This window comes from Myotis yumanensis, unplaced genomic scaffold (genome assembly GCF_028538775.1).
Source record: "Myotis yumanensis isolate MYYU_CA2020_CCGP unplaced genomic scaffold, mMyoYum1.0.hap1 SCAF_3, whole genome shotgun sequence".
Classification (NCBI taxonomy): domain Eukaryota; kingdom Metazoa; phylum Chordata; class Mammalia; order Chiroptera; family Vespertilionidae; genus Myotis; species Myotis yumanensis.
Window position 1 is genome coordinate 28,661,333 of NW_027223754.1, and position 25,514 is coordinate 28,686,846.

The following is a 25,514-nucleotide window of genomic DNA, read 5'->3' on the forward strand; positions in this document are numbered from 1 at the left end:
CGTGCGGAGCACCCCTCCAAGAGCCCACCTGGGGCTCGGGCTCCCCCAGACCCAGGGTCACCCGCCTAACCAAGGCCCTTGGGGTGGGAACACTCCCTGACCAGAGTGAGTTCTCAGGGAGGCCAGGGGGAGGCCCTGCCCTGCCCAGCGGGGGCCTCCTTTCCACAAAGTCCGCTCTTGCAGCCGCCTGTGGAAACACCCAGCTGAGGAATTCCTCAGACTTCCCAGCCCTCACGCCTGCTGTGCAGGAGTCTCATTTTTCAAGGGCAAACATGTCCAAGGAGAAGGCTGCCCAGCTCATTTGGGGACCCCTGGGTTCACCCAACACGTCACACTTTAAGGAAAAGCCCAAGAGCTCAGCATTTGTCACCGAGTGTGATGATTAATTTTATGTGACAACTGGCCAGGCCTCGGTGCCCAGATGTTTGGTCGAACACCTGTCTGGAAGCGGCTGTGACGGCATTTTGAGGTTGACACTGAAATCAGTAGACTGAGTAAAGCAGGTCACTCTCCATGATGTCGGTGAGTCTCATCCAATCAGTTGAAGGCCTTAAGAGAACAAGACTGAGGTTTCCGGGGAGGAGGGAATTCTCCCAGGAGACTGACCTTGGGCTCGAAACGGCAACATCCATTCTTTCCTGGGTCTCCCGCCTGCCGTCCTGCCCTGCCCAGGACACCTTGCTCTGTCCCTGTCTCTCTATTTCTCTGTCTCAGTGCCTAATCTACATCTATGTCTACACATATGTGCATCCATCCATCCTATTGGCTCTCTGGAGAACCCTGACGTAGACTCAAGTAAAAGTGATTGAGAAGAAAAATGTTTTTCCAGTTTTTCTCCATCTGCCAACAAACCTGTTACACTTTTTTCTTTTTCAAGTTCTAAGAGTTGAAAATGCCTACTTAAAACCGATCTTTAAACAAATAAAGCACACAGGCCCTGCTGTGAAATGCCACAGGGCGAGTGTAGGGCCCTGGTCTCCTGGCGGTGCTGTAATTCCTTTGCTCTCTGCCCGCCACGTGCCCCAGGGCCCCCGAGAGGCCAACCTGTCTGCCTTGGCCTTCCCTGGAGACTTCTCCATGAAGGAGGTCCAGGAGCCCCAGACCTCAGGATCTGAAAGGAGGATTTCCTCATAAGCTGTCCCTGAAGCCAAGAATGTCACCTTGCTCAGGGTCAACAGCCTGAGTTTTCAGGATCTGACAGCCCAGGGCCCCTGCCCACCTTTGTTTCTTTCTTTGTCTCAAACTCACACTCTGACCACAGGGACAAAGAAAACCTCTAGAGAACATTCTCTGGGGAACATTCTGCTGGGAGCTCCCAGATCCCACCATGTATGTGTCCAGCTCTTCACTGGAAATGAGCACTGGGAGAACCACAGCATAAACCACCCAGACCATAGAGCAAATCACCAGGAACCAGGGAGTAAACCAGAAGGACCCACGAAGTAAACCACCACAAATCGCAGAGTAACTTGCCAGGAACCATGGAGTAAACACCCTGAACCACAGAGTAAACTACCACGAACCACAGACTTAACCACCATGAACCACGGAGTAAACCACCACAAACCACGGAGTAAACCACCACAAACCACGGAGTAAACCATCACAAACCACGGAGTAAAACACCATAAACTATGGAATGAACCACCACAAACCACGGAGTAAACCACCACAAACCACGGAGTAAACCACCAGAAACCACGGAGTAAACCATCACAAACCACAGACTTAATTAACCACCACAAACCACAGAGTAAACCACCACAAACCACAGAGTAAAACACCATAAACCATGGACTGAACCACCATGAACCACAGAATAAAACACCATGAACACAGAGTAAACCACCATGAACCACGGAGTAAACCACCACAAACCACAGACTTAATTAACCACCACAAACCACAGAGTAAACCACCACAAACCACATAGTAAACCACCACAAACCACGGAGTAAACCACCACAAACCACAGAGTAAACCACCACAAACCACAGAGTAAAACACCATAAACCTTGGACTGAACCACCATGAACCACAGAATAAAACACCATGAACACAGAGTAAAACACCACAAACCACAGAGTAAAACACCACAAGCCACAGAGTAAACCACCATGAACCACAGAGTAAACCACATGAATCACAGAATAAACCACCACGAACTGTGGAGTAAACCACCGGTAACTATAGAGTGAACTACACTGACAGACAGGGCCGGATCAGGGGGTGGACAAGAAATCCCTTAATCACAGGGTGTGAGCAAAATCTCTCCTTGTGTCCTTGTTCACAAAACTCATCAACACCAACCCCTTCCCTGACTTTCCTGACCAATCAACTCCTGGGAGCAAGGAAGGTGGGTTCTCTTCAAAAAAATTTTTTGGCCAACTGCTTAGATCAGTCACTGGCAGCTGTCTCGCCTCAGGCTGCTGTGCGGGAGCATTTTGCTGCTGAGGACACCCAGGGTCCCCTCCCTCTCGGCTGTCAGCAGAAACAGGAGCTCAGTTCTGTTGTTTTTCTGCTATGGAAACACAGGAACCTCATTGATTTGTCCTCTCCTCAAAATCCAATTATTGACATATATGTAATTATACTCCTACATGTGCTGGCGATAATAGCTGATTAGGCCAACGGGACGAGAGCTCAGGCCTCCCCCGGGAGGGTGAAGAGGGGGCATCTGCTGCTTGTGAAGAGCCAGAGGCCCCGAAGGAGGGAATATGACACTCAAGTCGAGCAGACCCACTCACCAGCACCGGGATTTAGGGATGGAAGACCATCCGCTCATCCCGCACTCCTGCAAGGAGCACGTCTCCTGAGGGAACACGGCAAGAGCAGGACACCACCCAGCACCCCGAAGTCAGGCTCCAGGCTTACCAAGAGCCCTGACTGCTGCCCACCCCCAAGGACCACCCATGCATACGGCAGTTGACACATGAAGATGTATGACTTCATTGCAAAGAATCAGGTCTGAGCCCCCCGCAGCACCCCTCCCGCCCAAGCACAGAAACACAACTCCGCGTGCATGTTAATATTATAAACTTCCTAGCACTTGCTGCTGGCATTGTTAGTAGTACAGGCAAAAGAATGCTAAGCCCATCTGGTTGCCCCACCCCGAAATGGAAGCCTAGGTAAGTTGTGTGGACCAGTGATTCTCATCTTCGAACCCCTGAGAACACTGGGCAACTTCTGGATACATTTTTGGTTGTCACAACGGGGGTATACTGACAACTGGTGGGTGGAGGCCAGGGACGCTGCTCAACATCCTATAGTGCACAGGGAAGCGTCACCCCTCAGAGCCCTCTGGCCCCAACGTCAGTAGTGCCACGGTTGAGGTCTGGAGTACATAAGGCGACAGATTATTAGGGTCTATTTCAACCAGAAGCTTCCTAGCTTATAAAGAAGGAAAAGCCGAAACCACAAATGGAAACAGAAGGACAAAGCAAACGCTGCTCTACAAACAAGGTCTCACCCCTACCAAGTGCCCCACAACAACTGCAAGGCCAACAGCAGTATTTTAGGGTGAATCTATGACATCGCCTTTGCTGTGGGCAGTGTGGTTGGACATTGGCAGATTCACATGGCTCCATCTAAGTAACTGTGCTCTGCTGATGGGGCCCAGGCACGTGGTGGTATGTCCCCAGCCGCTCTGGCCCGGAAATCACAGTGAACTTTTGTCAATTGAGAAAGGTTAGCCCTGGCCGGTGTGGCTCAGTTGGGTGTTGTCCCATTACACCAAGAGGTCACCAGTTCCATTCCCAGGCAGGGCAGATGCCCAGGTTGTGGGCTCGATCCCCAGTAAAAGGTATACAAGAGGCAGCCGATCTATATTTCTCTCTCTTTCTCTCTCTCCCTTTCTCTGTCTAAAACAAATAAAAACATATATTTTAAAAAAGAAAGAAAAGGTTAGAGTCCTGAAGGACACCAACAATTGGTCACCATGACCATGTGGAGCAAAGGATGTCCAAACTGCCAAGTTTGGCTGTGAAACGAAGGTCCCTGTGAGAGGCTGTGTGTGGAGTGACCGGCCACATCACCCCTCGGATAATCCCAACCCCTTTTCCAGTCCATGCCTGCTCCGCCACCACATCACCTCCATGAGGAGAGGGGAAGCCCTGGGTCTTCCTTCAACCCAAGCCCCCCTCCACGTCCCGTCTGACCAGCGCTGTCCTGCATGACTGCGGCCCGTGATGTGAGCACCGCGGCTTCAGGCAGGTGATGTTCAGCCTACCTGGAGAGGCAGAGGGTAGGACGAGCAGGTGGGGAGGGTCGCCGGTGCCGGGCAGAAGCTGGAGTAGGCCAGGATCTGCTGGGCAGGATTGTAGAGGATCTGAGGTGGAGCAGAGGGTCTGTAGGCCAGCTGGGACAGAGGGACCTGCCACCGAGAATGGAGATGCATCAGCCAGCCCCCCAAAGCCTGGAACCTTCAGCCTCGAGCAGTCCCTCCAGGGAGCCCCATGCTCAAGTCATCCAGGAAGGTGAGGTCCTAGCAGATCTGCCAGGGGGAGATGCCTCGAGTCCTCAGATCAAAATCTCTCGGATCGGAACTAAACACCTAAAAAAGGGGCTTACTTTTGCTTTTTATTTTTTTAATTTGTCCCAGAGACCCACTAAGATTCCAGGTTAGGCCCAGGCCCTCTTTGGTGCTGTTTTGATAAAGCACGAAAACCCCTGGTCCCTCCCCTGCAGGTGACGCAGTGTTACACCACCTCCCACGCAGCTTCGGCCATAGCGGGTAGACTGGCTTCCATGCTCAGACGTGGTCCTACTGGGCTTGCTTCCCTCATGTGCCAGCCCCGGGGACACAGCCCAGGGGTTTCTGGGCTGGCACAGCAGGAGCTGGGCCCCACAGAGGGCAGGGGGCGAGGGGAGCATCCTGGCCAGAGGAAACAGCTGCAGCCAGAGCCCTGGGGGGCTTGGGCTGAGCAAGGATGATGGAGGTTGAAGGTCAAGGTTCACAGATGATCTCATGGGCTGAAAAGGAACCCAGCTGGCCTTGCTCAGCATTTTTGCCATTTGGGGTTTAGGAAGGACGGGGCAGGGCCGGGGGTTCTCCCATGAGGGAGCTAAACATTTTGGCATGGGCAGCTTCACTCTGTCTGCAGGAGGCACTGGGAGGCCCGGCCCAGCTTTGGCCCTGGCTGCCTGCATCTGCCTGGTCTTGCCCTGGCCTCCTGTCTACCTTTCTGTGTTGGTGACCTCAAGGAGCCCCCAGCTGGGCCAACAGGACTGTCCACCTCGTTTCTCAGTACATACACCTGAGGCTCAGTGCAGACCCTTCCCGGCCAGACAGGGTTTAAATGACTGTCTGTAAGTGTCACGGTGCCCAGGCACCTCCTCAGGAGCCGCGCTGCAGACCCCAGACTCCCCCTGCCCCACCTGCTTGGCAAAGGGACTTACTCTGCACCAGTGTGATGAGCATGTGTGACCTGCATATGAAGCCCTCGTACGCTGAGAGGGCACACACAGCTGGTTCATGAAGGGCCTTCGTTCCTTAAAATAATTTTAAATTATAAGATCCATTAAACTTATAAGAGTACTAGTGACCCGGTGCACAAAATTCGTGCACATTAAAAGGGAATTAATTAGAGGAAATATTTTAATATTGCTATTTGCCCTTTCTCTATAATAGAAGTGTCAGAGATGAAAGAAAATTAGTAAAATGTATATGAAAATCTTTCTCCTGTCAGAGTCTGGGGTGCACCATGGGAACCAGAGTCAAGTCCCCACCCATGTGCACCTCGAAAAAGCACAAGACCCAGACCCGGCTGGCCCCACCCCCATTGGGCTAGATCCAGACCCGGCCAGCCCCACCCCCATCAAGCCCTACTGGGTGGGGGGGTGCAGCCTCAGGTCCCCCATCAAGCCCTGCCAGGCGGGGGGTGCACCCTGAGGTCCCCCGTTAAGCCTCGCTGGGCTGGGGACATGACCTGAGGTCCCCTGTCAAGCCCCGCAGGGTGGGGGGGCGTGGCCTGAGGTCCCCTGGCCCAGTGCCAGGGCAGGGGGCACGGCTTGAGGTCCCCTGTCAAGCCCCACCAGGTGAGGGGCGCAGCCTCAGGTTCCTGCTGATTGCTCGTTAAGGCTCGTTATGGGAACTCAGCCTCTGCTGTGAGTGCAGCCATCTTGATTGTTATGGTGTGGTGGTCAATTTGCATATTCCCTCTTTATTAGATAAGATGTACTCAGTAGGTGTAAAATGTTAAGAAATCATGCTTTTTGCTTCTCACAGCATCCCAGAGCTTTGGGTTGGAGAAAGAAAATTGTCCAGAGCAGAGTTTAGACACAACGCTGCGGTCTGGTGGGAAATAGGGGCCCTTCTGGGGCATCGCTACATTCCTGATAGAACACCTATACTGAGGGTTTTCGCAGAGGGTGCCCTGTGGGACCCTCTGCAGACCCCAGGCACCCTGGGAGAGCTGTGGCACACACTGGAGACTTTGCTGAAGGCATGGTGACCAGCGACTTTCATCCCTGGAGGGTGCTTGTCTTTTCCATGAGTGTAAAGAATCTTATGACCACAGCCAGAGCTTGGAGAGGCGGGCAGCCCCCTCCAGGGTGGCAGCCAGGAGGAAGGTTTGGGTCCTAGGGGACACTAAGATGTCCCGTGTTAGCTCAGATTTTATCTAGAGAAACAAAACCTTTTAGAAAATCACAGATCTCGGGAGGAATCCAGGCTCAGCTACTAAAAACGGTCAATGACCAAAGTCTCCAGAACAGCTGGGTAGCAAGAGACTCGGGAAGAGCTTTAGCTGCAGAGCAGGTGACTTGCCTGCAGGTGCGTTCACACTGACCTTAGAGTTAACACTGGGTCATGGTGGGTGGCTCCTCTCTCTGAGATGTTATGTGCATGCCGAGGGGTTTGCAACTGGGGACTCTGAGGGGCTGCCCTTCGCCTGCGGCACCTCTAGGATGAAGGGAGGGTTGTTGCAGGAGGTGGCACGGTGGTGAGAATTTCTAGTTTGGAACAAAGAGGTGCCACAGGGAGAGGACTGGAGAAGGGGGATCCTGCAGCCCAGCCCCAGGCAGGGCTATTTGCCTGTGAAAAGGGAACCATGCTGAGGGGAGGCTCAGCTAGAGCAGCCTTCACAGTGAGGCCCTGCAGTCACTGCCCCTTCCTGGCGCTCCGGCACACACTAAGCACCCGCTCTCCTTAGTTCTTGCATCAGAATCACCTATGAGTTTGGGAGAGTGCAGACCCCAGGACCACCCACCCCTCCAGATCTACCAAATCGGAGGCTCTGGTGATTGCACACGCAGTCGGGGTGAGAGGTGGTGGAGACAGACACATCTAAGCGTCAAGCTCAGGTTCTTCCTCGGAGGGTGGAGGCGAGTGCTGGAACAGACTCTGCTTCCAGAAACGACCGGCAAAGGCTGGCTGTCATTAAAATGTATGGCAGGTGGTGTTCATGAGCCTCAGTTTCCCCATTTGTGAGGGGGGATCACGAGGCCTGCCTTGTGTGCCTGCGAGAAGGTGGGCCCCGAAGCCCTGGTCCATCCCTAGTGCTGTCACTGCCCAGCCCAGGTGGCACTACTCACCATGTCCTTGAAGGCCCCCAGGACTGCGGCCGTGACGATGCCCAGGAACAGCCCCAGGACGTTGAGCACTGTCGAGGCCCAGAGCAGCCGGTAGAGGTGGAGCACATCCTGACAGCCGCTCACGCCCACGAACTCATAGTAGGTGGGAGAGTACTCGGTGCTGCACACGGGGAGGAGACAACAGTGTCACCTGTGCCTGCGAGGAGAGGACCTGCCAGGTGACAGCCGGGCTGGGAGGATGCAGGGCTGGGCCAGGTGAACTGAATCCAGACTGGCCGTGGTCTTTGCTCTCAAAGGCCCCGAGGGCCCCATTGGTCATGCCAGAGAGAGGCACCAGCCCAATGGCACCCTGAGGCCAAGGCAGCAAGGCTGTCCCCACCCAGGGAAGGAGCCCCGGGCTCTGAGCAGAGAGGATGGCACCATCACCTTGCCTACTCCCCAAACACAGGCCCTGCACAGGGAGAATGCAGACCCCAGCGCCCCACCAATGGGGCCCCAACTGAGTCAGCCTTCAGCAAGCGGCCGCGCTGATGGAGGGATTCATCCTGGCCCCCACAGCATGGCTGAGATGAGCCTGTATCCTGGCCACAGTAGGCTGCTGGGGGCAGTCGCCATGACCCACACATGCAGCTCCTCCATTTCATCTTGGAAATAGGATGGACCCTTTTCTCGGGGAAGGGGGTGCAGCTTAAGCCCCTGGGATTTCCAACAATTCAGGGGGGACTACCCCAGGAGCAAGCGTTAAAATTCCCCCTGGCTTTAAGGTAAGTGTTCAAGCTGTTAATACAAATGTAGAAGACAATGGGGGAAGGATTTCGGTTCCAGCTTAGACCCAACAACAAATAAAAAGCCGAATAGCCTAGAAAATCAACAACTCATATTGGGTCCTAAGAGGGGAGGATGCAGGACCCACGGCTGCTCCCAGACTGGAGATGCAGACAGGTGGATACAGGAGCCCAGCTCCGCAGACACACTCAGGAGCGGAAACGCCTGGGCCCCAGGGGCCGGGGTAGAAAGCGGATCTGTAATGGTGAGCTGCTGTGAATAAGTCTGAGCGTTAAAACCTGTGGGGAACCAGTCATAGGGGCCCCACAAAGCTGTGAGATTCACCTTCGGGAGCTCAACCTGGTCCCACACTAAATACCCAGAAAAATGCTCTCAGGCTTCCAGCAGGGGGAGGGAAAGGGACAGTTCTGAAACAGCCAGAGCTGCTTTCTCAACAGGCCTGGCCTCGGGGACACTGGTGCCCAGGGCCTAACCTGCTGGAGTGTTATCGAGGGGAATACCCAACTCCAGCCCTGTTAAGCCATCTGTCCCAGCTGGGGTGGGGGTGGTGGGGGGAAACAATAAGAAAGGCTGGTGAATTCCACAGGCCAGAGGCACAAGCTCACTACAGAGACATGATCATGGGGCTTATAGAACACTTCTCCTCCCCACACCGCACCACATCACTGAGCCTCGGTTTTCTCATCCCTTCCCTCACGTAAAGACTACAGGTGATGGTGTAGGTGCAGTGTCCAAGGACAGGGAAGAGCAGAGAGGCGGGAGGAGGGAGGCATGAGAAGAGGGGCTGCCTCCCCTCCTCCCATGAGGCACCTCCCCCCCCCCCCCCGCCAACTCCCTGCTGGACTCACCTTTGGCAGTTGTAGAGGTCACAGCAATAGCAGGTGTTGCTCTTCACCTTCAGCTGGCACTTGCCATTCAGGGAGTGACAGGTGACCTGCAAGCAGAAAGGCCTTGCCGGGTCTCAGGGACCTGTCCCCTGTGTGCCCGCTCATTCTCTTCCCATGATGAGCAGGGCTGCACCCTGGTCAGTCAGGCAGTTCTCCCTCTTGAGCCCACATTTCTTGACCTTCCCCTTCATCCCCTTATCCCAGGTGCTTTGGGGTTGGGGCGTGACAGGACTCTGCCCTGCAGGAGGAGTTAGAGGACCAGGCTCAGTCACAAGGAAAGGAAGAGGGTTCTGAGCACCATCCCTCCAGGCAGATTCCTGCAGGTAAAGACCCCTCCAGGCAGGGGTTCCTGTAGGTGGGGGTACCTCCAGGGAGGACCCTTCCTGACAACACAGAGAACAACTCCCAGCAGCCTGATCTGACCAAGCCACTGGCTGCCTAACCCACACAGGGGCCTCCCCTCAGGCTACAAATGTTTAGAGGACGTTTTGATTAAAAAAAATCAAGATTAGGGAAAAACACATGCCTTCCTCCTTCCCCCAGTGCTATACAATGTGGGGGCCTGAGACATGCCCCCCACAGTTTGGAGGTAAGCAGGGCAGAGACCACTGACTTCAGAAAGAAGACAGTGACATTTGGGGGGAAAGAGCTTCCAAAGGAGGAGGATCGTACACCGAGTGATGGAAGGAGGTTCGAGCAAACTTTCCCAGCTCTTTCTGCAGGAGCTGACGTGGCTCTGAGGGGCAGAGACCCGGGCACACCATACCCTAGAGGTCCTCAGAGCCTCTCTGGGGCCCCAGTGGGTCGGCAAGCTCAGCAACCCTTTGGGCACATGGCCTGCCTTTCCGAGTTCCGTGGTTAACTTCTGGAAACCACCCAAGCTGGCAATGGGGCACTCCAGAGCTCTTGAGAAGCGTTGCAGAAAGATTACTCTGGAAATGGCTTGGGAACCAGTCCCGATGGGGAGGAGACCAGACACAGGCAGGGAGCCATGGAAGTAGCACCAGCGTGACTCAGACCCGGAAGGAGACTGGGGCCGGGAGGCGTGACAGGTCACACTGGAGGGCTGGCAAGACAACAGTCCCGAGCAGGCACAGGGCCCGGGGGAGGAGGGAGCAAGGGCAAGGTGCGGCTCTGAGCCCAGCAAACAGCTCGTGGGCAGGTCAGAGCCCCGGCATGGGGAGTTGGAGGTCAAAAGGCCTGACCCTAACCCTAGGTGCCCCCTCTTGGGAGGTGCGCCCTCCTAGGAAGTGTGGAGAGCAATAGCAGGGAATGGTGGCTTAGACCAGGGTCAGCCACTAGGGGCCTGGAGCCAAGCCAGTCCACCCACTAGATCGTGGCTGCATCGCCGTGGCTGCTCCCACAGAGCAGTGAAGAGAGTAGCTGGCTTGCAAATCCTAAAACTACTGACCTTTTATGGAGAACATTGCTGGCCCCTTGTTTGAACTGTGTGGGCAGCTTCTTCCCCATTATCTTCGGGGAGCTTTTATTTTTTTTTTAATGTATATTTTTATTAATTTCAGAGAAGAAGGGAGAGGGAGAGAGAGATAGAAACATCAATGATGAGAGAGGATCATTGGTTGGCTGCCTCCTGCACGCCCCAACTGGGGATCAAGCTCACAAAACGGGCATGTGCCCTGACCGGGAATGGAACCATGACCTCCTGGTTCATTGGTTGATGTTCAACCACTGAGCCACACCATCTGGGCCTCAGGAAGCTTTTAAATCCCCAGGTCCACTAAACCTCCTCCCTAGGATGAGACACAGCATCAAGCTCCTGGGCTGAGTCCTATGGCCAGGGGTTCAAGAAGCCCTGGTAGAGGGGGTGGAGCTGCGGCAGCCCCACACATGGGCTGGTCATCAAATGGTCTGACAAATCTGGTCAGGAGGGGGCCATGCTCCTCCATGATCCCAGGAGCAGAGGGCAACAGTTGACCTTGAACTGGACTGAACACCTGAGTAGAAGGAAGGGAAGAGCAGCACCAGGGCCTTTGGAGCGCAGGGGCACACATAGAGGGCCTGGGGAGCCCATGACCACTCTGAACAGGACAGGTCCCCAAGGCTCCCTCCGGCCAGGAGAAAGGCCACACGTACCAGGACCAGCCTTTGGAGGAGAACTGTGCCGCCTGCTTGGAGAGGGCAACAGGGAGCCTCAGGTCAGCAGCAGGAACCTGGCCACTGGCCACTCAGGGCCTCATGCTACAGCATCCAGAATGCACCTTCTCCTCCATGGTTCTCGGAGCACCTCAACCACCCTGCAGGACGTTAACCATGCTGTTTGCCTCCGGTGTTCTCCTGCTTCTCCTGCTTCTCCTGGCTACTCTGTCCCCTCTTTGATATCTGTATGCAGTTTGAGAGCCCGTGATTAGTTAAACCAGCAAATCTGCACAGAGCTGGAGTGACACAGCCAGACGAAGGGAGTGGCGTGCCCTCCTGGGTCTGGGAGAGGACGGCATGCCATGGGGCACTTTGCTACTCCTGGCATTTCATGTGGCTAGAAATAGAAATGAAATCACCCTGCAGATGTCCTTGGCCTGGGGACCGTGGAGGAGTTTCTTGGCCAACGCAAATGTAGTGCACTAGCTTTTTATTGCAGCGATTAAGTCAATCAAAAGGCTCATCAGATAGGCCACAACGAACTGGACTAGTGAATTGTAGGACTGTTGTGGGTCAAAGACAACAAGTCGGCAGCTGTGATTCCAGAATAAATACAATACATTAAGATGTCAAAGCTAGCTCAAAACAAAGTCTCACCCAGGCACAGAGGGCAGACATGACAGGGAGAACTGTAAGAACCCAGACATTCAGATTTAAACTAGGGACGCAGGCACAGTGGGATCCGCGGATGAGCAGAGTGAAGCCAGGCACATCCGCCAGTGCTCCTGCTTACCTCCGTCTGGTAGACGTCGGGCAAGTATCCCACCCCACTGGAGTAGAACTGGCATCTTCCCGTGGTGAGGGGTCTTGTCTCCTAGAGACAAACACACAATGGGATTCAGAGTTTCCTCTCTAAACCGGGAGTGGCCAGAGGCAGTTTCAGACCTGTCTGCCGTTTCCAGGCCTCTCTACAGGAGAGTCGCCAATGCCGACTAACAGCCTGCCATGCAGAACACCCAGCAGGAAATGCCACACCTCGTTCCAGAGCAGCCAGCTCCTGCATCCCGGAGGCAGGTGACTAGAAGGCCCCAGGGGAGCAGGCACCCTGTCCCCGCAGGCTGGGCTGACACATCTCTCATCAATCAGCGTAGGGCAGCTGACAGGAGGGGTTGCAGGACTTTCTGAGGTGCCCTCCTACAACTCTCAGCAAGTTGACCCCTTGGCTCCTGTCTCTTTCTTGGAAAGCAAAACATATTTTTCCACTAGGAAGGGAGCAAGATGAATTTCAGACTAATTTATTCATCCAGCCAATCACCTAATCATGCAATCAATCAATTATCTATGCACCCATCCATCTATCCTCCATCCCTCCATCTATCTATTCTTTAGCAATCCATCCAGTCATCCCCATCCATCCACCCACCAACCACCCAAGCATACATCCACCTGTCACCCTACGTAAGTATTCATCCATGCGTCTCTCCCCAACATCCACGGAGTAGACACAGAGCCAAATTATAAGGGTGTAGTTCCTGCCCTTAGGGGATTAGTGAAGAAGACAGATCCGCCCCCCCCCCCTCCCCCTAAAAAACCCTGACAATTACAAAATGTTTATAATCTCTGGTAGAGAACAGCTATAAAATGCCATGAAACTACATAATCTGTAAGTTATAAAATGAGTTAGAATCCCAACAATTATAGTCAGGTTTAATACTGTGTTATGTTAGTTATAATTCTCAAAGCAGTCTTACTTCTGACCTAAGAAAAGAGTATAAAAAAACTACCAATGGCAATGGCAACAGAGAGGGACAGTCACATATTTGTTCACCCGGGCAGCAGCTACTGACGGACTGGGCTACTACACGCCAGGCCTGGTCTGGACCTATGGCAATTGGGGGGATGGGACCGAGTCCCTGTCCTCACAGAATCTATCTTCCTGCAGGAAGACAGGCGCCAGGGCACAGGAAATGTGCGTGGAACGTAGAAGGTGGTGGAAAGGGCTGTGGAAACAGGAGGCTGGTGCAGCTGGTGTACCGGGTCGGTTATACCCCAGAAGAACCCTCTGCCAGGGGCCCCCTGCCTGATTCCACTCCTCCCTTCACTTCCTGGTATCATCCCAGCCAGGCTCTTTCATCCGCAGCCCCGGCTCAGTGTCTGTCCCAGGGAGTCAGGCCAGTGCCTGCACAGTCCACATGGCTGCATCATGTGCAGGCGACAAGCTTCGGGTTCCAGCGGATGACCCTGTGGACAGGCGTTCTCCTTCGTGCCTGTAACCATGGGGAAATGCCCCTCCCATCTGGACGGTGATGCCTTGCTGAAAGGGTCCTTGTTCATGAGTCACCAAAAGTCACCCTCACGCCTTCCTGGTCTAAAAGTCCAGTCCAGCTCAAGAGCTGACTGCCCAGGTCTCAGAGAGCCTCTTCCCATGAGCTCTGTCTCAGTCAGCTCGGGATGCTAGAACAAATACACAGGCGGGATGGCTTAACAGCACACACTTATCCCTCACGGTTCTGAAGGCTGGAAGTCCGAGATCAGAGTGCCAGTGCGGTTGGGTGCCATCAGTCACTGACGATGCCCCAAAGTAGCCACTAACACACTCTGGGGTGACCACAACGTTGCTCTGCGAAAGGCAGTCCTCCCTGAACTGGCACAGGAGGCCCAGTGATGGCCACAAACTCCACTGTTTCCCATTTCTCCTGCAATGACCCGCGAACCCCCGGAGTCCACAGCCCAGCAGGCCTGACCGAATGCCTGACTGGGTGGAAACAGACAGGTGGGCTCATTCCCGACAGATCTGCCAGGGCTCACATTCCACTTCACCAGGTGCCCAGCCAGTTTGGAACACGGGAGCCTGGAATTTTATCTAGCGGTATTTAGACCTCGCCTGCAATGATGAAGGGCTTCAAAACATCCTATTCCTCCATGAAACAAGATGGGGCTGAGGGGCGCACGCCTCCGTCCTCACTCCTGCCGTGCTGGACGGAAGAGATCCTTCCACCTGGGAAACCGCTGGCTCTTAAGGGAATTTCTGCCTGGAGAGAGTCAGCGACACAGCCTCCGGGCGGGACCCACCTGCGGCTGCTGGGAGGCCCTCTGTCAGGAGGGACCCTCTTCCTCAGGAAGGCAAGGCTGGTTTTTCCTTCACAACCAGGGTTCCCAAAACCACCTTCCAGACCCAAGCCTTCAATTTGGTGGGGAAGGTAAAAACCTTAAAATGATCTCATTTTGAAAATGGTCTTAAGAAATTATTAAGTTGTTCTTATTATTAAGTTGTTCTTATTAAGTTGTTCTCCATCTCCATTGAGAGAGAGGGATGGGTTTGTGAGCAGCCGCAGACACACAGTCCGAGTTGGTCCTGGTACTGAGGGTCCTCATGCCCCACCCGGGCTTCACATGGGCTGCCTCGTGGTGAGAGGAAACCAGTTGGCTCGAGGTCAGGTAGCATCACTCAAATGCTCCTGTAAGCAGATGTCCAGGTCCCCCAAGTACACATCTGCCTTCGGGCACTCCTCCCACTCCACCAGCGCCCTGAGGGCAGACATGGATTGTCTCCGTAGAAGACCTTGGCATTGTCAACCCCCAGCTGGCATGGTTTGAGCACTAGGACGCTTGCTCCTCGAGGAAAGGGCAGAGGCATGTCCATCTTTGCACTCCCAGCTCAGGTGAGGCCCTTGATCAATATTTGCTGATTGAGTGACACTTGAGATAATGCAGGTTTGACAGTCCAACACCACAGCAACCTGCTGGCCTCAGTAACTTAGCACTGGATGGGAAATCAGGTTCGGATCAAAGGATATGCTTTCTGTTCCAACCAAACAGTGTGCTGAAACCATGACATCAAATATGAGCCAGGGACTCCTAGATCAATTAACTTTCCAAAAATAAGAAACAAGGGGGGGAAAGTCTGGGACAAAGTATACACCATTTCCTAAAAAGTGCTATAAATGTAAATATTTATTCGACAAACAGAGAATAACCTAGAACAGCGGTTCTCAACCTGTGGGTCTCGACCCCTTTGGGGGTCGAAGGACCCTTTCACAGGGGTCACCTAAGACCATCAGAAAACATATATAATTACATATTGTTTTGTGATTAATCACTATGCTTTAATTATGTTCAATTTGTAACAATGAAAATACATCCTGCATATCAGATATTTACATTACGATTCATAACAGTAGCAAAATTACAGTTATGAAGTAGCAACAAAAATAATTTTATGGTTGGGAGTCACCACAACATGAGGAACTGTATTAAAGGGTCACGGCATTAGGAAGGCTGAGAACCACTGACCTAGAAGGATAATTGTGGTGCAGTTCTGGCCTTGGCTGGGGGCGTTGGGCCTCCACCTCTTCCAGGTGGCTCTCTAGCCCACAGGACCTGGGAGGTTCTGCTGTGTTTTCCTCTGTCTCAGTCTTACCACTGGCACCACAGTAGGCTTGTTTACATCAGCATCACCACAAACATGTGAGTACTTCGTTGCACTATAACATGACGGTGGCTATGAAGTCACTAGGCGATAGGAATGTTTCAGCTCCATTGTAATCTTTTTTTTTTTTTTTTAAATCTTTATTGTTCAGATTATTACATTTGTTCCTCTTTTTTCCCCCCATAACTCCCCTCCTTCCAGCTCCCACCCCACCCTCCACCCTCACTCCCCACCCACTGAGTTCATCCATAGGTGCATGATTTTTGTCCAGTCTCTTCCCGAATCTCCCATTCCCCTTTCCCCCCCAAGAATAGTCAGTCCATTCCCTTTCTATGTCCCTGATTCATTATAGTCACCAGTTCATTCTGTACATCAGGTTATTTATTCACTTGATTCTTAGATTCATTTGTTGATAGATGCATATTTGTTGTTCATAATTTGTATCTTTACCTTTTTCTTCTTCCTCTTCTTAAAGGATACCTTTCAGCATTTCATATAATACTGGTTTGGCGGTGATGAACTCCTTTAGTTTTTCCTTATCTGTGAAGCTCTTTATCTGACCTTCAATTCTGAATGATAGCTTTGCTGGATAAAGTAATCTTGGTTGTAGGTTCTTGGTATTCAGCACTTTGAATATTTCTTGCCATTCCCTTCTGGCCTGCAAAGTTTCTGTTGAGAAATCAGCTGACAGTCGTATGGGTATTCCCTTGTAGGTAATTGAGCCTCTTTCTCTTGCTGCTTTTAAGATTTTCTCTTTGTCTTTTGCTCTTGGCATTTTAATGATGATGTGTCTTGGTGTGGTCCTCTTTGGATTCCTTTTGTTTGGGGTTCTCTTCGCTTCTTGGACCTGTAAGTCCATTTCTTTCACTAGGTGGGGGAAGTTTTCTGCCATTATTTCTTGAAATAGGTTTTCAATATCTTGCTGTCTCTCATCTTCTGGGACTCCAATGACTCTGATATTAGTCCGCTTAAAGCTGTCCCAGAGGCTCCTTACGCTGTCTTCACACTTTTGGATTCTTTTTTCATTATGCTTTTCCAATTGGGTGTTTTTTGTCGAATCTTTGGTTTGATTCTTGCACTCCTCTGGTCTGCTATTGGGTATAATATTCTTTATTTCAGTCCGTGTATGCTTACTTTCTAATTTCTTTATCGTAGCATCGAGGGTCTCATTAGTTTTCGTGAGGCTCTGCACAAATTTATGGCAAGCCCTCAAAATTGCTATTCTTAGCTCCATATCCTCCATTTCTGTCATATTTTTTTGTCTCCGCATCTTTTATGCTTTCTTGGTGCACCCCCTTGTGGTCTCTGTGCGCAGTCTTGTTCTAGCGAAGCCTTAATTGTTGTAGTTAACACTAGAGGGATTTGACCATCAGGCCGACTGGCGGTGGAAATCAGCTGTGGGAAAACTTCAGTCCTCAGGGGAGGTGCTAGTCCAGCCCTAGCCTGAGGCGGTGGGCAAATGGTTGTGCGCAGGGTTTGGGCGGGGCGGGCTCGACAGGGCGGGGGGAGGGAGCAGCTATGGCCGCTCTCAGTCCGTCCCCAGGGGCTCTGCCTCTCTGTCCCAGCAATCGCTGCAAACCTCGGAGGGGCCGTAGCCAGACAGTCCCGCTTCTCCCGTTTGAGTCTGGGTCCCTAGAGACTCGCCCGGATCTGTAGCCCAGAGTCTGAGATTCGCTCCTAATTGAAAACGACAATCGCGCCCTCAGACGCCAGCCCGCTTTGCGCGCGCACCCTCACCACCGCACCACCGTACCTTTAAATTTTCCACACTGCGCCTCCGCTGAACTTAGGAATGCTGTTGTTCTTGCTTCTAGTTGAAGAGACTTTCCTCAGCCAGCCTTCCCGTGGTTCTGGTTGATGTCCGCTCCGACTTTTAGTTGTATTTTTGAAGTGGTTGTCCACGGCGGCAGTCTCTGGTGTTTTACCTATGCCGCCATCTTCGATTCTCTCCCTCCATTGTAATCTTATGAGACCACCTCATACATGCACTCGGTCACTGACCAAAACATCATTATGTGGCACATGACTGTAACCACTGACAGAATCTTCCATCTCAGGCTTCCACACCATTAGGTAAACCTATAAGGATTTCACAGGTTACAGTGTCAAGCTGGAAAATTCTGTCATAACCTTTTTTTTTTTTAAATTGATTTCAGAGAGGAAGAAAGAGGGAGAGAGAGATAGAAACATCAATGATGAGAGAGAATCATTGATCGGCTGCCTCCTGCTCCCCCCTACTGGGGATTAAGCCTGCAACCCAGGCATGTGCCCTTAACCGGAATCGAACCCAGGACCCTTCAGTCCACAGGCCATCGCTCTATCCACTGAGCCAAACCAGCTAGGGCTGTCATAACCGTTTAAGAGAAACAGATTTGAACTATAAAACCTGTGAAGGCATGAGTCAGCAGATTTCGGGATGTATTTCATCTTGTTAAATTTAAAGAATGACCTGAGGAAAGTTACTTGGGAAGTTGAAGACTTTGATTCTGACTGATGGGATGGTGTGTGCGCACACGTGTGTGTGTGTTTGTGTGTGTGTGTGTGTATATGTGTGTTTTGCAGGCAATAAAGAAAAGTGACAGAAGGAAGGACATCAATTGACAAACAAAAACGGAGAGAGAAGCAGGGAAGGTCTCTGAGCTCCGGGAAGTTATTTCTGTATGTAGATCTTTCAAACCCAGGGAAGCGATTGAGAGCAAAATTAAAAAGATGGAACTCACTATGTGCCGAGCGGCAAACACGCCGTCCACGATGGCACAGCAGAAGGCGGCCACCACGCCGAAGCTGATAAACACAATGGCTGCCACCAGCTGGAAGCAGAAGACAAGAGGAGGGTGTGGGTGTCCAGTGCTTAACAAAAACCTTTTTTCAAATGCAGACCAGTTCCAAGTCCCGCCTGATGTTAGCCGTGCCTTTTGCAGAATTCTCACTTCTTCCCTACCACCTCTGTCCTCAGTGACTCACAGCCTCGAACAGACCCTGGGCCAGAGCTCACCCCATACAAGGCACATTCTTGTTGATTTTATTTCACACGATAAATAGGCTGCTTTGTGGGTGGGGATCTTCAGTTCCCGCCCCTCTGCACAATCCTCACGAATAATCAGAGATTATTTAACCAGCTCCTACAATGGGTATTTAAATGGTTTACAATTTCTTGCTATTACTTACTCTGCTACAAAGACCCTAAATTTGTTCTCCATATAAAATCTGTGTTAATGTATGAGTAGGATAGATTCCTGGAACATTCAAGAACCCATACTTTTAGATAGGACCCACTTAGGATCGCTGCTCTTAGACTCTGAGCGAGAAGGCTACGTTGCCCCATAAAGGGGCTTGGCCAATTGGACTCCCTCTCCCTGATAGTCTAACACCCATCTCCTTAGATCCCAAACAACGCTTCGTAGTATTAACCTTTTACGCTTTACCAACCTGAGGTTGGTGATCTTTTCTTACAGTTGCTGACCATTTCTTTAAATTTTTGCTTGTGAAATAATTTCAAGTTTACCAAAACAAATAGCAAAAATCGTACAAAGAATCCTGTCTCCTTCCCTCAAATTCCAACCCTTTCAAAACCACGTTCATGACTTTCCTTATCATAACTCCTCTCTCCAGCAATGAGAACTCCACTCTCATGAGCCACCATATACGTATTTCCTTGGCCCTAGAATGTGCATTAAAGTAGTTTGGGAATTACTAACCCAAACCTTGTGAAAAACAAGCTACTATCTAGAGTTCAATATTTGTGTGCAGTTCTTTTTGTCTCTAGCCTTAGAGAATATGGTCAAAACCTGTTTCCCCACGTGACTTAGGTTGGTTCCCTCCCTGTGGCTGAGTTACTCATTAATAATGCAGTCAGGCTCACAGGTGACTGTATTCCATATGGCCCTCTCCCTCTCCATCCTTGTGAGTCTGCATTATTTATATATCCAACTAAGTATAGGGAGTTGGTAAGAAACGTTGCCTGCCCGGACACCCCGGAACTTTGAGTTCAGTTTTGATGTGAACAAGGGGACAGATGCCGAAACGGGAGGCGCCGTCCATGCTGCTGTCCAAGGTGAAAGGAGGCCGGCCAGTTCCCAGGCTTGCCTTGGACACAGCCCCTTCCCTCACACCCCCATTCCAGTCCCATTCTGTGTTGCTTCCAAATGAAAACAGCCCCCCAACATTGCAAATCAGAGCTGTCTCCTGAGTCCTTTTGGGGGGATCTCTGAACTGGTCACCTTTTTGGTCCTCAGTTTCCCCATCTGGAAAGGAGGTGCGGGGCTATGACTTATCAGTGGGTTGAATAAATGCCTCTGGACACCTGAGCTGCTCTAGGTGCTGTGGGTGCACATGTGACAAAGCCAGCAGATGTCCTTGGCCTTTCCCACAATAGATGGCATTTTATGATGCGTTTATTAAAGAAGAACTTGGGGCCACCTGTGGCAGCTGTGCCTGCATAAGCCTTGATCTGTACAACAACAACAAAATGATTTCCTATTGGACTTTCTACGGTGCTGAGGCAATTTTAACACAGGGTCCTCTGCACAGCTGCTCTGGGTCAATGGACTCAATAATGAGTCAGTAGCTGCTCTGAGTGTTGGAGAGAAGCAGAATGGGATGGGTCCCCACCCCGAAGAGCGGACGCCCCAGGGTGATAACGCTGTAACAGGTGTAAATCAAGAGCTCTGGATGTAGGCACAAAGGAGGACCCACCTTACCCTGAGGATGATGGAGGCCCTGGAAAAATACACCAAATTTCCTCCAGAAGCCGTGCCAGCCAGGAGCTCCACTACCTACCACGGAACATTTGATGTTCATCAACACTAAGGAAATATGGCCTAAGGCAAAACTGCTTCCTTTATCTCAATGGGGAGGGGGGAATCCATGTGGCTTCTTCCCCTATGAAATTACTGCATACAAATAAAATCATTATAATGGACAGAGTTATGTAAAAATCTTTTGAGGAATTATATCTAGCCCAGTGGTTCTCAACCTTCCTAATGCCTCAACCCTTTAATACAGTTCCTCATGTTGTGGTGACCCCCAATTTCATTGTTACAAATTGAACATAATTAAAGCATAGTAATTAATCACAAAAACAATATGTAATTATATATGTGTTTTCTGATGGTCTTAGGCGACCCCTGTGAAAGGGTCGTTCGACCCCCAAAGGGGTCGCGAACCACAGGTTGAGAACCGTTGATCTAGCCGGACTTCCCTACATTTGTATTGTTGTTATACAAAAAATAAAAACAAAACATTGTCGTTATAAAAGATTCAGAAGCAACTTTCAGATTTCCCAGTAGGGAGGCCAGGGGCCTTTGCTTTTCTGGGGGGGGGGGAAAAGCCTGCCTCTAATTTGGCGGCTTGTCCTTCCAGCCTCTTCCTTTGACCTTCTTGCCGCTCCCAGATGGACGCTCTTTGTCCTCGCTCGGCGCACACCCTTCGAAGATGAAATACGAAGCCCCGTGGTTCATGCTTTTCTTTCACACTGGCCTTGAATCCCAAGTTCACACCAGCTCGATTTAATCAGCTGGGAGAGAAGGGTGGTATGTCACCATTATTCCTGCCAAGGGTGCTTCTGTGATTACCACAAGGACCCTCAACCCAGCAGCTGGAGGGGACGGACACAGCTCACACTCTGTCCCATAAGGGCACCCCTAATTCTTTTTATTTTTTTTACTTGGGAGCTTGAACTTAAACTCTTGTATGTGGTTTGCTTTGTTTTGTTTTATATTCTTTATTGTTTATAGTATTACATATGTCTCCTTTTCCCCGCATTGACCTCTCCCCGGCCACCTCCACCCCCAGCACATGCCCTCACCCCCCTGGTGTCTGTGTCCATTGGTTATGCTTTTATGCATTCATACAAGTCCTTTGGTTGATCTCTTATCCCCCACCCCCCACCACCACCACCTTCCCCTGTATTCCCCCTGAAGTTTTATAGTCTGTTTGATGCTTCTCTGTCTCTAGATCTATTTTTGTTCATCAGTTTATGTTGTTCATTATATTACACAAATGAGTGAGATCATGTGATATTTATCTTTCTCTGACTGGCTTATTTCCTTTAGCATAATGCTCTCCAGGTCCATCCATGCTGTTGCGAATGGTAAGGGTTCTTTCTTTTTTACAGCAGCATAGTATTCCGTTGTGTAGATGTATCACAGTTTTTTAATCCAATCATCTGCTGATGGGCACTTAGGCTATTGTAAATTGTGCTGCTATGAACATGGGATATATTCCTAGAAGTGGGATTACTGGGTCAAATGGCAGTTCCATATTTAATTTTTTGAGGAAACTCCATACTGTTTTCCACAGTGGCTGCACCAGTCTGCATTCCCAACCCCTAATTCTTGTTGGGCAGAATTTGCAGCCAAAGAGGGTGAAGGAGAAGAGACTCAAAGATGAACAAAACCACTTTGGAGTTCCCAAAGTCCTTTAGCACAGGGCTTCCCATCTAATTCTGACAACTGTGATGTTATTACCTGAGAAACCTCCAGAAACAACACTGTACATGACCCCCCCTAATGCCCTGTCATTTTTCTGAGCCATGTCAGAACCTGCTGCCCCATGAGGTTATGATGAACCAACTCGATGACTCCTCAGAGAACCCCAGGTGTCCTGGCCAGACGGCCAGCTCTGGCCCTATGTGCCTGGTCACAGCTGGGATCGTCGAGAGACCCTCATCTTTACCTCCACCTGATTTCATCCAGAAATTCACAGAAAGCACAAAATTTCCAAAGTACCCTTCAACACAGCAGGACTGCCCTCAACTGTCCAGATTTATAACCATGCTCTGATTTGGTCTTGCACAAACTGTCCCCACCATTTGAATGTCCTCATCAACTCTCACGGGTCCTGCCTGGTGGCTCTTCCTCCTCCCACCCCTGAGAAAAGTCAAGTTTAGTGCTAGCAGACCGTTCCCATGGTAAACTCATGACCACGCGTGTGGTAAATTCAGTGCTAGCAAGATCCCATGCATCATCAATGCAGTGCTGGGATGGTCACACGCATGACATTGCCCAAGAACTCCTTTGGTGGGTAAGCCCTGGAGTCTGTGTGAGAGTGTTGGAAGGATGCTGGAAATTCTCTCCTCCAACTCTTCTGGCTGGAAACGGAAAACTTGCCAGAATCAGCAACGGCAGAGCTGCCTCTTGGGAAAAACCGAGTTGGGTTTCCTGTCACAGCTACTTCACTCCTTTCACTAACTCTCCTTCACGCTAGTGGTGAGTATGACAATGCAGAGCAGAAGCCTGATCAGTTCCCTAAAGGTACAAACCAAATCACTTTCCATGTGTGAGGCCTGCCAGAACCTGTGGATTTTGCAAATAGAAACTGTCTGTTACTCTAGCAACTTTGAAAGGCTCTAGATCAGTGGTTCTCAACCTTCCTAATGCTGCGACCCTTTAATACAGTTCTTCATGTTGTGGTGACCCCCAACCATAAAATTATTTTCGTTGCTACTTCATAACTGTAATTTTGCTACTGTTATGAATCGTAATGTAAATATCTGATATGCAGGATGTATTTTCATTGTTACAAATTGAACATAATTAAAGCACAGTGATTAACCACAAAAACAATATGTAATTATATATGTGTTTTCTGATGGTCTTAGGCGACCCCTGTGAAGGGTCGTTCGACCCCCAAAGGGGTCGCGACCCACAGGTTGGCGACCCACAGGTTGAGAACCGCTGCTCTAGATTGATATTTTAATTTCACTATTAACATTTTGATAATTACTTATTAATATTTCATCGCACCATTTGGGGGTCTCTTCCCTTGGGAGAAGGGCAACCAGGTTATTGTGGGGGAAAGGTCACCTTCAAATCCCTGCTGGGCTCACCGATCTGCATTTCAACAGGGAAAGTAGATTAAAAAAACAAATACCAAATAGACGGATAAGGCTGTGGTGATAAGAGGAGACAGAAAGAAAACAGGGGAAGGTGAGAGCCTGTTGCTGGGAAGGCTGTCACTTGGGCGGTCAGGACTCTGGGTGCCCCTCATCCCCATGTGGCCCTCCATCTTCTTTTCTAAACCAGCCTCCTAAAACTTGCCCTGTGCCCTCTGGTGTCCTTGGTAAAATCCAGTAAGTCCGCAGCCCCTTTGTAACTTCTCCCCTCCTGGCTCTGATTGGGTCCCTCTGCCCCTCTCTTGGTCCCTGGGACTCCGGACAGGCCAGGCTCTGCCTTGGCACATATCACCACGGAGACCATTCTCTCTTCACCTCCCACAACCCCAGACGTAAGTCCAGGTCCCTGACTCACTCCTCCTGGAGGCTGTCATTCACGGACCTCCAGGTCATTCTCTCTTTCCTGGCTCACGGTCACCCTCACCAGTGTGACCACAGCCACGCTCCTTGGTGACTCTGAGGTCCAGGGTCACCCTTCCAGTGCCCTGGCTCTCAGCGCCTGGCCCATGTTCACCACCTTCCTCAGCGCACAGCCCCTCTCAGCGCTGGCCACACGCCCTGCACCGTCTGACTGCCCACTCAGCACTGCCACACAGGCACCAATCCTCCAACCACCCGGCCCTTCATCCTGGTCCCTCACTGGTCACCATCTGAACTGTGTGCACATTTCCCAGCTTACAGACCCTGTGAATACCCACAATCCCTTGCTCCTCCCTCATGGTCTTGTATTCACTTGCCAAAACCCACACTTAGTTAAATACAGCTCTTCAACTTCACACCTGAACAGGTGAGCTTGGGGACCTGTCCTCACTCATCTGAGGACCATACCTGCTCCTCCGACCAGGCCCACACCCTCCTCCCAGCAGCAGGTGGCCCTTTGCTCAGTTCCCTGGGAAAGCAAAAGCCATCAGAAGAGAACCTGTACAATGACCGCACCTGCCAGCCCTGCGCCGGCCCCACACTCAGGGCTGCACGCCTACCCGGACCAGCAGCTCCACGCCTTTGTGCTCCACAAACACCGCACCACCAGCCCTGCCTCCTCCCCCACAGCCCCCCGTCATCACCTCCACCTCCACTAGACCTCCACAGACAGGCCAGAACTCCTCCTTTCTCAAACCACAAACCACTTCTTTGATGTCCACTCCCCTGTAGCTCCTCCTCCTCCTCCTTTCAGCTTCCCTAACCTTCCGAAGGCTGCTGATGTTGCTGTCCGCACACTAGTGACTGTCCCTACCTTGCCAAGGTTAGCCATCACCTGCAGGTGTCTACTCCATCTTCACCCCTGCACTCTGTCTCCTCCATCTGTACCCCTACCCTTTGTCTCTTCATCTTTGCCGCTACCTTTCCTCCTCTCGACCACAGTCAATAAAGCTAAAAATCAATAACAAATGGAAAATCCACAAATATTTGAAAATTAAACACACCCTATTAAACCAATGGGTCAAATTAGAAATCACAAGGGAAATTTAAAAACAATTTGAGATGAACAAAAATGAAAACAAAAACAGCCAAACTCAAGGGACAGGGCAAACACAACGCTCATTAAAAAAGAAGAAAGATTTCAAATTAATAACCTAACACTTTAAGAACTTGAAAAATAATAGCAAACTAAACCCAAAGCCAGCAAAAGAAAGGAAATAATAAAGGTTACAGCAGGTATACAGAAAATAGAGAATAGAAAAACAAAAAATGTAACTAAAAGTTGGTTCTTTGAAAAGATTAACAATATTGACAAGTCTTTAGCTAAACTGACTACAAAAACTAGAGAAAAAAGCAAATGACTAAAATCAGAAATGAAAGTGGGAGCATTATACCAACTTTACAGAAATTAAAAGAATTATAAGGAAATACTATGCATTATTATACACCAAACTAATTCGATGATCCA

General features: G+C 50.8%; 1 protein-coding gene across 1 annotated transcript in view; it reads right to left on the reverse strand.

Annotated features, from left to right (window-relative positions):
- Positions 1-25,514, reverse strand: part of TMEM255B (transmembrane protein 255B) — a 44,267-nt gene that overhangs the window by 775 nt on the left and 17,978 nt on the right. The window contains exons 4-8 of the mRNA XM_070407411.1: positions 18,453-18,542; positions 12,097-12,177; positions 9,168-9,253; positions 7,534-7,693; positions 4,229-4,372 (exon numbers count right to left, since the gene is read on the reverse strand). Of these exons, the coding sequence (XP_070263512.1) occupies positions 4,229-4,372; positions 7,534-7,693; positions 9,168-9,253; positions 12,097-12,177; positions 18,453-18,542 (561 nt within the window). The remainder of the gene's footprint in view (positions 1-4,228; positions 4,373-7,533; positions 7,694-9,167; positions 9,254-12,096; positions 12,178-18,452; positions 18,543-25,514) is intronic.